Source organism: Hetaerina americana, unplaced genomic scaffold, assembly GCF_022747635.1.
Source record: "Hetaerina americana unplaced genomic scaffold, ioHetAmer1.1.p SCAF_7, whole genome shotgun sequence".
NCBI classification, from domain to species: Eukaryota; Metazoa; Arthropoda; class Insecta; order Odonata; family Calopterygidae; genus Hetaerina; species Hetaerina americana.
The window spans coordinates 33365008-33379770 of record NW_027287316.1 but is presented as its reverse complement, the minus strand read 5'-3'; the positions used below and the strand labels follow the sequence as shown (position 1 = coordinate 33379770).

Below are 14763 nucleotides of genomic sequence, written 5' to 3'. Positions count from 1 at the left end.
ACTAATCTGATATCGAGTAAATGTGTTCCTGCCATCTCTTGGCAAACTTGATTGCCACCATGTAAACGCTGGGCTTTTCAAACCACGTATTACAATGTGATAATGCTTAATAGCCAAGTTGACTCACATTAATATTGGCATAGTTGAGCTTATTCTTTAATTTTTAATAATATTATCTACTTTTTCTTTTCTATTATCCAAGATTTGCTCTGTTACACCACAATAATCCAGCGATCACCATTTATCTTCTACTGCTTGGGCAGAGTGGTGCACACACTATAAATTACTCAATTAGAATTACTTGACCAAACTGATTTTTCAGGTTTCAAATCATTCTGGAAAACTGCATTAAAAAGAAACTGTACACTGCTACCCTATTAAATGGATTTCACTTGCCATTGGACTTATTACAAACTGAACTATCAATCTAACTTACCAGCTAATTTTTCTTTGGTTATGACATCTCACATGTCCAAGCAAAAGTACTCATTAATATTTGCTGGTTGGATTTTGGTATGCTTAATTTTCCAAATTTTCAATTTCGAATCCAATATACCAACAAGAATAATCAGTCAACAGATGGTACAAAAATCTGGAGGCAACCAGCTGGAAAACAAATTTGAAATCCTTAAGGACAGAGGTCTGAGTGAGGCTAAACTTATTCTGATGATTACCTCGATAGGTTTTGTTACAGTTGTTTCATGTTTCAATGAATCTACATTTACCGTGATTACTTAGTGTTGTGGAATGTTTTTAATGAAAATGGTTTTAATTTTTTTTGGATTTTTTTTCTATATTTCCAAACATTCAAAATACTGGCGATGATTATACGTATGATTTCACTTTTATCAAAGCACTGGAAATAAATAAATGCTGCAATATGTTTTCTTATTTTATTCAGAAATGGAAAGTTTAAGTAATAAGGCTTCCCAGCAGATTGTATTTTTGTATGTAAGACTATTTTTGTTCATTTTCCTAATACACACATTTCACCAAATACCTGTTTATCTGGATGATATCCCAAAAACTGCAATTATCATGCCAATCAGACTGTTTGAATTTTTGAGCAAACCATTGGGCGTAAGAAATGCAGCTCTGACATTTCAAAGGACTATTGACGAGTGTGAAAGGGCTTGGACCATTCATACGTATATTAAGGTGATAATTTACATGTGTCCTTCAATAAGTCCTTCCATAGGACATTCCTCTTTTTTTACATTAACAGATATAAAAAATACAATTGCTAAACTGTGAACTTTATATATAAACTATAACATGAGTTTACAGGAAGAAAACTGAGTTGTTTAGAGTTAGAGAAAACTGAGTTGTGAGGTTGCAGCTTACAAATACATAATTTTTAAAGAATTCCTCAAATTTATTGCATTATTTTTCATGAATAGCTACAGTTATCAGCGCACAGTATGGTTTGATAAATAAGACAAGAAATCACCTTCTATTAAGCCCAATGGAGTATGAAATTCACACATTAGGGAAGGAAATGATGTTAGATTTGAAGAAGTGTGTGGGCTAAAGGTGCCTTTCCATTTGCCCAAGGGCTTTTGAAAACAATAATAATATGTACATGTGGAGGTATTGTAAGAGAGGAATGAGAAGGAGTGGTATTGGGAAAGAAGTAATCTGACTGGAAAGGGTACTGACAATCTCATGGATGAAGATATCGAGCATTATACATTTTGCTTTAGCGTGACCAAAGCACACAAAATCCCTTCCAAAATTGTCAGTGATCAAATTGATGAGTAACAACTTCTGTGGCCATCTATCGATATATGCCTAGAGTCTTTCCACTTGTTACTGTGTGCATGTTTTCAAGATTTCTGCAAACTTTGCCTTAGGTGTAAATTATTGAAATCTATACTTGAAAATGGAAAGGGAATATTTTTGGTCAAGTTATTATAAAAGCTTGAGAAGAGAGACATGAGGATATTGTTACTTTGTTGTTGTTGCACAGGATTTGAATTATTACCATTTTCACAACGGTGTTCGGAATTCAACACAATCTTCCTTCAAATCAAATTTCATTGCTGTCTGTTTTGATCTAGGATAAGAATGTAAATTTTCCATTACCACCTAATAGATTTTTATGTTAATTGTATGAAACATGATGGTATTTTATCCTAGATAAAGATTGGAAAAGTCAAAACAAGGGAGCACACAATTGTTCAAATTTGCAATGGTTAATTTTCCTTCCATTATTATTCATCTATTTATGTGTTATATATCATTATTATAAGCGAGTAAACATATGCTCTAAACTTTAAAGTTGCATTTCTTTGGCTCAAATTTGATAAATTGAATCCACCTTCCTTTCATCTCTTTTTTGCCTATTCAGAGCAAAAACCCTTGTTATTTGCCAAAAATGTATATAGGCCTTTTGGGTATATATTTATGCAATGATTTTTTGCTCTAGATTTTGTTTGTTCAGTAAAGATTTGACTCAAGTTAATTTTTAAGGATTCAATATGTGTATATATTTTTGTAATCATTTGCAATATAAAAGCCAAGAATATTTTTCCAATTATCAAAATTTTCACTGATTTTGGGTAACTTTCACATTGCCACTGCTTATCTTACATTAAGAAGTATTTCCAAGGTGATAAAATTTTAATTTTATGCCTCCTGCAGATATGCTACCACAAGAGTTTCCATGCAGTTCTCCTCTCCTGATGACTCTGAGTATATCACAAGAAGGTAAGTTCACATGAATATAGCAGATCTTGAAGTAACAGCATCATACTTAGGAAAATCAGGATGAGTTGAATCATAAATTTATGAGGGAGTAATTTGGACAATACTTCAATAGAGTAATTTATTATCAACCTGATAAATAGAAAAGACAGCATGGAGGGTACTTGGACTCATCAGCAAAGCATTGAGAGGAGGGCTAATAATAACTTAGGACATGATCAGTTTGGGTTCATGTGGGTAATTGGTACTCATGATGCCATGGCAATATCAGGTCACTAATAGAGAGGACCCTCCAATTGACTACAAGTTTGACGTGATAGAAGGGCTTGTGCATTCCGATTATCCCTAGAACTGTGTTGACAGGAGCAACAATAATTGCTCCTTGCAGGGTCGCCAATACCAAATAGGTCAAAGGACAGAAGCCAGACAAAAGACAGTCCATGCACTATGCAATTGCAGTAATGAGATCAGACTTAATTAAGAGTAATATAGAATACAATAAGGATGTATTTGCCTATTTTGTAGATTTCAAAAAAGCATTTGATAGAGAGATTCGGGAAAAACTAATGAGTATATTGCAGAAAATAGGAATAGAATGGTGGCACAGGAGGCTAATCTGCAACCTGTATATGTCTCCGACTGCTCAGGTGTGAGAGGGGAACGGAGAGTCCAGATGGGCAGCGTTAGGAAGAGGTGTAAGGCAGGGTTGTCCATTGTCACTGTTGCTGTTCAACATAATATGCGGAGGAAATGATTAAATAGGCATGCAAAGAAGTGGACACAGGATTGAAAGTCAGAGGGGAATTCATAAAATCAGTTAGGCTTGCTGATGACTAAGCACTAGTTTGTCAGTCAGCCAAGGGGTCGCAAGCATTGCTTAGTAAATTGGGAATACAGTGCGATAGATATGGGATGAGAATCAATATAAATTAAACAAAGGCAATGTGATACTCCTGAAAGAAAAAAGCTAGGCTAAGGTAAACACAAATAGGAGGGCAAAAACTAGAGCAGGTAGACGAGTGTATATATCTCGGAAGTGTTTTGGACCAAAATGGTCAAAGTAGTAAGGACTAGGCAAAGAGGCTTTTACAAGGAGGAGGGAGTTAATGACATGGGCGTTGAGTGAGAATGTTAAGAAAAAACTCTTCAAAGTTTTTTATGGAGCAAAGTTATGCATTGCACGGAAACGTGGTCGTCACTGAAGCAGGTTAATATAAGTAGATTGGAGACTTTTGAAATGTGGGTGCTGAGAAGGATGGAGAAAGTAAAATTGACGGAAAGGTAAACAAATGAGGAAGTGTAGGTGAGAAGAGGGGATTGTTGAGAGAAATTATAAGGAGGCAGGAAAAAATGGATGAAGGCAAACAAGGAAAGGCCAGCAACAGGATAGGGATGTTGGACCAAATGAAGGGAGGAAGGAAGTGCACAGAAATGAGGAGGGACCTGATGTAGAGTAGGATGCTGGATTGTGTATGGTTAGGAGTTACAAAATATCTATTTGGTATTGGTGTCCATCCAAACTTAGCTTAACTGGTAGATTATTTAATAATAATAATAGAAAGGAAATATTTATATGAAGGAAATATACAACAGGAAATGATGTAGAGTCAAATCAGAAGGTATTTCTTAATGGCACAGATTTTGAAAGGGCACAGAGATGAGGAGGGACCTGATGTAGAGTAGGTTACTGGACTGTATTTTGTTAGGATTGGCAAAATATCTATTTGGTAGTGGTGTCCATCCATTAGGGTAAATTATCTAGAATTAATCATGTTTTTAGGGTGATGGGAATATGATGAGGATTAAGTTATTTATCAGCAACCTATCTACATCTCAGATGTCAAAAATGAGGAAGGCTAAATGAAAAATAAAAATATGAAGGCAAAATATAGAGCAGGTGGTACATCTCATCTACCTAGCTAACCATTATCTGAACCTTTCCGGAGTCCTCACCATTGATCCCTTCAAATTCTTTTAATGACTCAGATATTTGGATGACATTTTCCTCATTTGGTAACATGGCAAAGGCTCTCACAATGACATTGACTCCTTAATAAATGCAAGCTCTTCTATTTTCTTCCCCTCCACAATCGATGCCTGAAATATTACCTTTCTAGATGTTAACATCACCCTTTCCAAAAGTAAATTCAATAGATCTGTCCATATTAAGGCAATTAATGCACATCAGTACTTATGTTTCAACAGTTGCCATCTTTCCCTCATTAAATGCTTCCAGCTTTACTTCTTTTCTATTCAAGGTCATGGTATGAATTGAAGTAATAGCCCTACAGTACTTTGTGCTGGTCTTTCAAGAACCTTTGTCATGAAAATTTTCTAAATGTATCTCTTGAGACACAAGTAAGTAACTGGTCTTCTAATATCTACAGAGGTGCTGCATAAAATGGGGAGATATTGGAGTGTATATTACTGATGTCCTCAAAAATTATTGTTATCATTTCAAACACTTTGAATGCCTTCTTTTACTTTGTTTTGGATGGAATGAAGAAAAGAGCAATTAGGTGGTTCATTCCTTCATATTTTCGTTGATACTTAAGTCATCTATTTTGACATTTCTGTGCCTGAGTCGGTTTATGAGTGCTTTGAATTTCTCACAGGTTGAAGCTAATTGAGACATCAAATTAGAGTCCCTTGGTACGAGTGCGAAAGAAAAGGTTATCCCTTTCTGCGTGCCATATCTCTGCCGCGCAATTCCAAAATCTCCAAGGGCCCAGAGGCCTCACAAAAGAACGAGTCCCAATTTGTCTAGAGAAGCATTTGTGGGACATTACTCATTCCATTGAGCAATCTTTTTATCAAAGTAAAATATTTGGAAGGAGATATAAGTTCCCGAAACATATGTTCACATGTGGGAAATTGGCGTTAAAATCTCAAGTTGGTGGCAAACATTTATGTGAAGAGAAAAACCATAAATAATTAGCGAACGTTAAAAATCCTCTTCCGGTTTTTATATTTATTTTTATTGCAATAATATTATTTTGCTCTTTTATTGTATGTGAGCGTCGATGGTGTAATAGTCACCATAGTTGCCTTCCAAGCAGTTCATCCGGGTTCGATTCCCAGTTCGATTGCCGACGCACTTTTTTTACAAGCCCCGGTGGCGGCGAGTTAGTCCGCTTTGATCCCAGTTGTCGTGGGTCAAAGTAATCGAGTATATAGTCGAAGTCTCTAGTCCAAGGGACTATATAATCGCAATCTCGCCACAACATATTTGCAAAATAAATAGCTTTCATTTTAACACTGAACGAAAATGTGATAACAGCTGAGCAACAGAAGATTGGAAAACATTTGGAGATAGTGAGAATATAACTCTGATTATAATTTGTTCTAAATCCGAAGTTTCAACTCTTTGCGACCTAATTGTGTTTCTAAGAACACGAGGGGCAACTAGTAGGATACGTTTATTTGCCGTCGACGCAGTTTCACGGAGATATCCGTAATCTCGAGGATAAAGCAGCTTTAGCAGATCACCTAAATGCTATAAAACGTTGGTGACACACGTGGAAATTTTGAATTAACTTTAAAAAGTGCGTCTTGTTGAATTTTTGGAATAAGAGACATTCCCTCTCGAACGCCTACTGCACCTGGAACACCGCAATGGAATGTGTAGACTCGGTTAAATACTATACTTATACGATACCCTCACTCACGGCCTTTCCTGGCTGAAACATGAGTGGATAACCTAACAGAAAAATAGGATTAATTAGAATAGTATTGAATGAATCTGATGAAAATTTTGAGGAGAAATATTATCTTCCGCTGGTTAGGGCTAATCTCCAATATGCTACTATTATATGGGATACTCATGAAGTTGGATTTATAGCCAAATTGAATCGCATAAGGTGTAGAGGAGCCATATCTGAAAAACGTTGTTATGATAAATTGGGAAGCGAAACAAAATAATTAGAGGATTGTTGGGTTGGGAATCACTCACGGAGCGTAGGTTAAATTACAGATTAAATCTCTTGCAATACACTAGAACTTCTCTTTAGCAGTGATGTTGAAAATGTATTATTACCCCCATTGCACTACGGTAGGAGAGATCATGTCAGTAAAATTAGAGACATTAAGCGTAGAACAGATAGATTTACGGTGTCATTTTTTCCCTGGACGATAAGGGATCAGAATACACTGTCCGACCGCTGAAGGGTTATATTCGGGTCAAAATCAGTCACGTGTATATTCACCCCCTGCCACACACCATAGCGGTGGCTTGCGGGGTACACCTAAACATTTTGCGGGTAACATCTAAAAAATAACTCAATGTCAACAAACGCTGAGAGAAAGTCATTTCTTGTCATAGAATATTTTGTTTTGTTTAAATAATTTATTTTGTAAGCATATGTGTTTTGCGGATTTCCGGAAGAGAATAATGAAAAGAAACTTCGAAATAAAGCAAACGTTAACAGTAGTAGAATAATGCTCCAGTTTTGTCTTTTTCCCAAACCATTCTGCCACGATGTAAAAAAATGCTATCTTGTTTCGTTCTCGTATTCGAAATACAGTAGAGTGTAATATTTTGTTATGTATTGTCATCTTTGCAAAATTCATCGGTTAGGCAAGTAACCACAAAAAATAAAAATAAAATAAATCTGAAATATATTTCATAATTTTCACGAGAAAATTCACCTTAGCGACCAATTGTTTACTATTTTTTATACTGTAAAGTATACTCTTTACCTTGCTAAAGTACTACTTTTATCTTGCTACTCAGTATTGTATACTGAGTAGCAAGGTAAAATATATTCTGTTAAAGTCTTCGCATTTGCTGAGAGTTCACTGAGATATTTCCGCTTGCAAATATTACAAGAAAAGCAGGAAATCACCGCCCTGGCGATGGCAGACAAATCGGACGAGAAGGTTGGTTTGTGCCATCTTGTTAATTACGTAATTTCAATCAGCAATGTGTTTTTTTAAACCTAAGAGCGTATTGCTTGTGTTTCCTCGACAAGCAATATGTGCATTTTTAAAAATATTTTAAAAATCAATTTAAACTTAATTCTTCAAGTGTGTATGCTTATTTATTTTTCTATTAGGTCATTTGTTTTTATTATTTATTTATGTTTGTACCTCATTATCTACCACGCGCACTTGAGCTGTATTTTGATTGTGGATTAAAATATTCTCTAAATTTAGAAATATGATTACTTTCCTTGAAAGTTTATTTATTTTTTAAGGATCTCATCTGTACATGCGTTAAAATTGTCGAAGTAACTGTAAGAATTAATTTATCAAAAATTGTAAATGTCGGGTATTTGAAATGTAAAATAATTATGCATATGTAAGCTATAATCTGATATTTTTTTACAATCATGTTGAACTGGGTACAAGTTTACTTCATATTTTAGTGATTAGTATGAATTGGTAATTCCTGAGCGAATTTTACCAGTTGAGAACTACACCCCAATTCATATTAAAAAGTACAACCAATACGTCATCATGTAAATGAATACCATAATGTACATATCATTGAATTAAGAGATACTTAATTCTCCTCAATTGTTCTTTCATTTCAGATGGCGACCATAGCTTTGGCGTCTTTCTTATCCGGAGCTCTGTCCTCAGGCTTAGGCAAAAGCGTCGTCGCGCCTTTGGACAGAACCAAGATCAGTTTTCAGGTAAGAAAACCACTTTTCTAATCTTTAACTATACGCTAAGATATCATTTTAGAAGAACTACTTCCAAGCACTGTCGAAATGTTAGAAACTTCGAATTATTATTTATGCTGCGATACAGGCAGCTCAAATGCATCTCCAAATTTATTGTTGAAAATTTTTATAATCTGGAGGTTTCTAATGTTGATATCTCCCGAGTAGTTATTTAAAACGTAAAAGCTGGATAATTCATCGTTTCACCATAAGGATTACCACCGTTATATACTTCTCAATACCGGAAATAATATAGTGGAGTTAATTTCAACCGAACTATAAACACGAAGCGAAGATGATTAAAGAAGCTTGCTCAACGTGTTGCAAAACTATTTGTAGGAGGGTACGGGAGGGCCAACCACCAGATATGGCTTCTGCAAACACGGGGTGATGATATCCGCATTCGCATTCCTGAAGCCTAGTATTCGCCACCAGGGAGTGTTATTATGCTTCGAATAGCTAGGATGCAAGGACCAAGCGAAACACACTGGAGGAAAAGGACGAAGATCATTTCATGCTAACAGACAAATAACGCTGGCATAACACAGCGGCATTTGCCTTGCAAGCTATTGCAGGAAAATCTTGGAAAAGTTATAAACCCGAAGTAAGGTGTTTGTAAAACTTCTTTGCTATGAAATGATTACCATAGGGACAAGAAGATACTTCTCAAAATTTAGAATTGTTAATATGCAGCATGGTTAGTTTAATATTACTAGATGAAGGTCTGTTCTCAGTAGCCATTGATTCAACTACTCCATCCAAATTTGGCATTGAAAAATCAACGAAAGCTGGTCAACTCAGAAAATCAATTATATGTAAATGCAATGACATAAAAAATGAGATAATCATTTGATTAATTAGAAAGCCTCATCGTCATCAGTATAATAAATCTAAGATTGGTTTACTGCAGCCCTCCATCTTACTCTATTCAGTATTAATTCGCTCACTTTCTATTGGCTTTTCTATTTTGCTTACTCCTTCAATCTGTCCACTGTCCCATTTACCTATCTCTTGTTATATTCCGCGGGACCTTCACTTTAAATTTCTCTTCTTTAAACTGTGTCTAACTAACCTATTGTGCGTCAAGGTGTGTGCAATCCATCTAGTTCATCTTTGTCGTAGAGTTCTCCCCATGGTCCTTTCCTCCTCTTTTCTTCTATGTACTCGTACTTCCTCGTTCCTCAGTCTTATAAATTCATTAAGGGTTCAGTATTTTAAATGGCAATGGCTCAAAATGTGCGCACTCGAAGAAGGCCCCGAAGAGAAGATAATCAAATCCCATGCTTTCTTCAACCGAAATTATTAATTTTTGGTTGCTATACTTGAATAAATGATTCAATTTTCATTAGAAACAACGGGAAATAAGTGCGAAGTTTGGAGAATGCTGTTTTATGTTGTAGGTAGGTATTAAACAATAAAATCAATTAAAAAATCATAAATTCGAACATTTTAGGTTATCAGTTAATTCAAGGCAGTTTTGATTGCTGAAAGCTTATTGAATATCCCTAGGAGCTCAGGTATTGACGTCTTTAAGGGAGATAGTAATAGAAATTGAGCAAGAACTCATCCAAAACGAAAGTATTTGTGAAAGATTGTGAACCAAAATTGCACAGTGCGAGCAAATATTGAAAAGATTAAACAACTGGACAATTTTGCTTATCTTGGAAGAATGTTTGCGAATGATGGTATCGGGGAGATGAAGATCTAAGAAGATAGCCGGATGCCTGAAGATAGGTTGATGGTAGCATTGGGAGAAATTACTATATCAATTTCTCGTCTAGTCAGTAGAAGTGTATTTACAACAGTGTATATGCTTGAATGGAATAAAGCATCTTGATGTAGGCACATTGAAGATTGATCCTTTTAAATTGCTGACTCCCGGATTCTCTCTGTTGGTTTTAGTTCTAATATATGTGCTTTCGGTTGATGCTGTTCGTAACAACCAATCAAGCATTTATCACCGGCTTCTTGGTTTTTTTAAACAGAGAGGCCATTGAGTAAAGCATAGTTTGACGTAAGGATTGGAGTGATGGTTTCGATGCATGACGCGGGTGATGAAAGATTGTGGATTGGATGTGCCCATTTCAAACACTAATGAAAGACATGATTTACGTTGTGGGACCATGCAAAGAAAATGAATGAGAGCGATGGTTATAATGAGGCACTTAGAATTTATGTGAGAGAAAAAACGGTTTGAGTGGAAAGGGTGGACCCAGTAATTCATAATTTAATTGTGCCCATCAAAAACCTACCTTAACTGATAAATTACCTGGTAATATGTATATGTACATGTGTGTGTATATATATATATATATATATATATATATATATATATATACATATCATGAAATGACGTAAATTCAGGCTCGTCAAACATTTCATTCTATGAATGAGAATGGCGCGAAAAGGATATGTGTGTTATTCTCTTACCGTTAATGAAACTACAAGATTTTATCAGCATAATGTTTTCAATCAGGTGACCAATACACAATATACAATGAGGAAAGCCTTCAATTACATGGTGAGAACCCAACAGAAGGAGGGAATTGGAAGCCTGTGGAGAGGGAACACCGCAGCTTTGGCGAGGACAGTCCCCTACTCGGGGATCATGTTCGCTAGTAACGACGTTTTCAATAAACTCCTTAAAGTGGATGATGGACATGCTGGACAGTGAGTACAGATCCTCTATATACGGATAAAGAACAAATAATTATATGTGCTTTTTATTTATTATGTAATCTACCGGTTTTGCAAGGATACCACTACTCTATAAATATTTTATTTCTCCTGACCATACCCAACCCAATATCCTACTCTACAACAAGCCCTTCTTCATCTCTTTCAATTTCAATTCCTTTCAATTCAAAGTTTTGAATGAAAAGTACTTCACCAGAGAACACACTAAACAGGGAACCAACATGCCACGCATGAAATCGGTAAAATACTTGGGTGTAACGATAACTACGAATATGTCCTGGGGAAAACATATTTATGAAATTTTGGGAATAGATAATAAAAAGTAAAGATTCATAAAAAGAATACTTGGAAATATTAATGAAAAGGTCAAGGAGTTTTGCTATTTTACGTTAGTTAGGCCCCTACCTTGAGTATACTGCAAGCGTGTGGATCCTCATGAAGTAGGCTTAATTTTGAAACTAAAGCGAGTGAAACGAAGAGCAGCTAGGTTTGTGAAAAGTTGTTATAAACAAGTTAGCAGTGCCACGACACCATTGAAAGAATTAGAATGAGAGCTACTAGTTGACCGTAAGCTAAAATACAGGCTAAATTTACTGCTTAAATTTGAGGCTGGTTACTTATCAGAGGATGCTATGGACATATTACGGGCCACGCTTACTATGGTAGATCAGAACAACAACGTAAAATCAGGGAGATTTATTATTGAATGGATATATTTAAAATGTTTTTTTTCCTCTAACCATTAGAAATCATAATAAACACGACAGCAATCTCGTAGGAGATAATTAGAATTGTTAGTGTATATATCTGTCGATATCTCGAATGTTTCTTCCTGCATTTTTTTCTTTATATTTAATAGACCCATATTTTTAACAGTTCTACAGCATCATTTGAATGTACGTATCCTCTTATGAAATATTGTTGCATGTAAGTACTTTCTTCCGTGTAATTAAGGTTTGTCGAGTGCATGAACAAAGTAATATTTTTGTGGGGGTAACATGATTTGGTTTTGTGTGTGGTTTTATTCCGGTTTACGTGTGGTCACCTAACACCCCTCGCCACACGCCCTTGCGGCGGCTTGTGGGGTATTGTGTAGATGTAGATGTAGGAGGAGGGTGGCGGTGTAGAATCTGAGGATTTTTCGGAAGTGAAAGTCGGTGGTCGAGGAAAGAGAAAACAAAACGAATTATCGGTGTTGTCTTGGTTAAGACGTTGAATAGGGTCTGATCATGGCCAAGATGCAACTGAATACGTTGAACCGTTGGATGTTTGCCCTCTTGGTCAATTTTTAGGAGGTAAAATACGTCCATGTGAGGAAACGACATTCCATGCGGAACGACTGAAAGGTTTGGGAGAACGCGGAAGGAAGAGTTTTAATGACTTATTAAATAAAAACTAATTGCAAGGCTTAGTCAGCTAGGAATTTGGCCGGAAGGCTTCGTCAGATCATTGGTTAGCTCTTAATAAAAGAAATGGAAAGGCAACCAAATTTGAGGGCTAGAACAATAAGATTGTTCTCGAACGCAGACTAAATGGCATTCGTGACAATCAATTTTATGTGCAATCCCTTGGCTGATCGGTTAACTATTTCTCTTTATACCACTTCTAGTTTTACTGGGTACTTTGGTCTCCTCAAAGATTTACACCCTTTTTGTGGTGAAAGAGCTTGCGCGATCTGTTGGCTCCTAAAGCAGGGGGAAAACCGGAATTAAAGTTTGGTGAATTACCTGTTGACTCACTCGTACATTTGAAAAAATCCCATCCAAAGCCTCTGATAACGACACTTTGGCTTTTGGGAAAAATATTGTAGAGTAACAGGAAAAGCAACTAAGTGAATGAATACTTTTCTCAGCCCGAAACCTCTCCGGAGATTCCTGGCGGGATCGATGGCTGGCCTCCTCGCCCATACCACAACTTATCCTTTAGATGTGGCGAGGACGAGGATGGCGATCACGAATAAGATGTATTACGGGAATCTATATCGGGTAAGCATCCATCGACTTGGCACAATCCCGATCATCATTTAATATCCCCGTCCAATAGTAGTACTAAATCTCTGCGATTACATAATTCTCGCAGGCAGTCAGAGAGATGGTGAAGAAAGAAGGATGGAGAAGCGTTTACCTGGGATATACCGCATCGCTGGTCGGTGTCATACCTAGTTCTGGTGTTTTGTATGGAATGTACGGTTTACTGAAGACGACCTACGGTGGTAAGACATTTGAACACATAGTTTATATAAGTGTTATTTTAATTACATACGCATTTAACATATATTCAAGACAAGATACTCAACGCCCTATTATTGATTATTTTATATTTCTTTAGTAATAAACGACCGTATCAAAACCATTTTTGTACTAATTAGTTCTATAAATCAAATTACAAGGTATAGTCTTATCTGTTTTGGAGATCATTTCTGTTTCTATTTTCCTGTCGTATTTCCTCTGCTTCTACATTCCTGCCATTTTTTCAATTGATTTATTTGATATTGAACAATTTCCCAATTATACAAACGAAAAACAAGCAGCATACTGAATGCACCTGCAACATACTAATACCATGGGGCCCCTTTTAAATCATGGGAAAGATTAACTGCTCGGTGTCGTTTACAGTGTGATGTGTAAGAGTTATTTTATTCCGGGAATGGCCAAGTAAATGTGGCTTGCTTCTTTTCCATCAGAATACAAGGGTAGGGAGTTGAATGCCCTCGAACAGAGTGCCTGTGGATCCTTGTCCGGGGCGACGGCAATGGCCATCTCCTACCCAATGGAGATAGTGCGCAGAAGACACCAGGCGGCGGCCATTGTGGGGGAGAGAAAGACGACGATCTTCGAGACCCTCAAGAGCATCCACAAGTAGGTTTAGTAGGCCCCCGATTACCCTCTCCCCCAATTCCCATCATCTCTTCACTTAAATGCACGCACTCATTTTGCCATGCTGCCGAGGTCCGTCCCAAGAAATGGAATATGCGTTCGTTCAAACTATTCCTTTAATATGTCCTCCGAGTTTTCGGAATTCCTATTTACTTACAAAACCTCATATACACTACCATTATTGATTTTTTTACTGAGCCGTCGGTTAATTTTTCATAATATAGACAGGGCCCATCGCATCTTGTATTAACACAATGGACATTTTAATGCTATACGTACATGCAGATGTCGAATTCATTCATATTTCGATAAGAACGTGGCAAATCAAAAAATATTGTTTCGAAGCTAACCGTGCAATGTTAATATATACAGACCACAGAAATGATAATAATGCCTCAATTAAGTTGGCTAAATTTTTTAATTATCTTTACAAATAATTCAACATATTTCTTAAATGACATAGGCGTGATATAATTAGAATTCGAATTATCATTTCGGTAAATTGAGAGATGGGATGTTGCAATTTCAGGCAGTGGTGTCCTTCTTGGTCTATGCTTTTAAATTTATTCGAGGAAGAAGTTTTAAAATTAACATGGGAAGAAGTGGAGTTGGGAATGCTAGGTTAAAATGTTCTAGCTTTGGTTATACTATAAGGAAAGGGGTAGCAATCGTTGCTGTGCGCATTAGAATATTACTGTGATAGGGATGGAATGAAGATCAGGTTAAAAAAAAACAAAATTTATGAGGTGTTCGAGAAAGAAGGAGAAGTAAAACGCTACACTAGAAGATCATAAACTAGAGTAGGCGAAACATATAAT

The 14763-nt window shown here is 36.3% G+C and overlaps 1 protein-coding gene across 1 annotated transcript; it reads left to right on the top strand.

Annotated features, from left to right (window-relative positions):
- Window positions 1-2645: 2645 nt before the first annotated feature.
- LOC139696625 (mitochondrial coenzyme A transporter SLC25A42-like) lies at window positions 2646-13931 on the top strand. The gene is made up of 5 exons (XM_071595433.1): window positions 2646-2709; window positions 7481-7584; window positions 8241-8342; window positions 13149-13281; window positions 13753-13931. The coding sequence occupies exons 1-5, from the start codon at window positions 2646-2648 to the stop codon at window positions 13929-13931; spliced, it is 582 nt and encodes a 193-aa protein (XP_071451534.1).
- The last annotated feature ends 832 nt before the right edge of the window (window positions 13932-14763 follow it).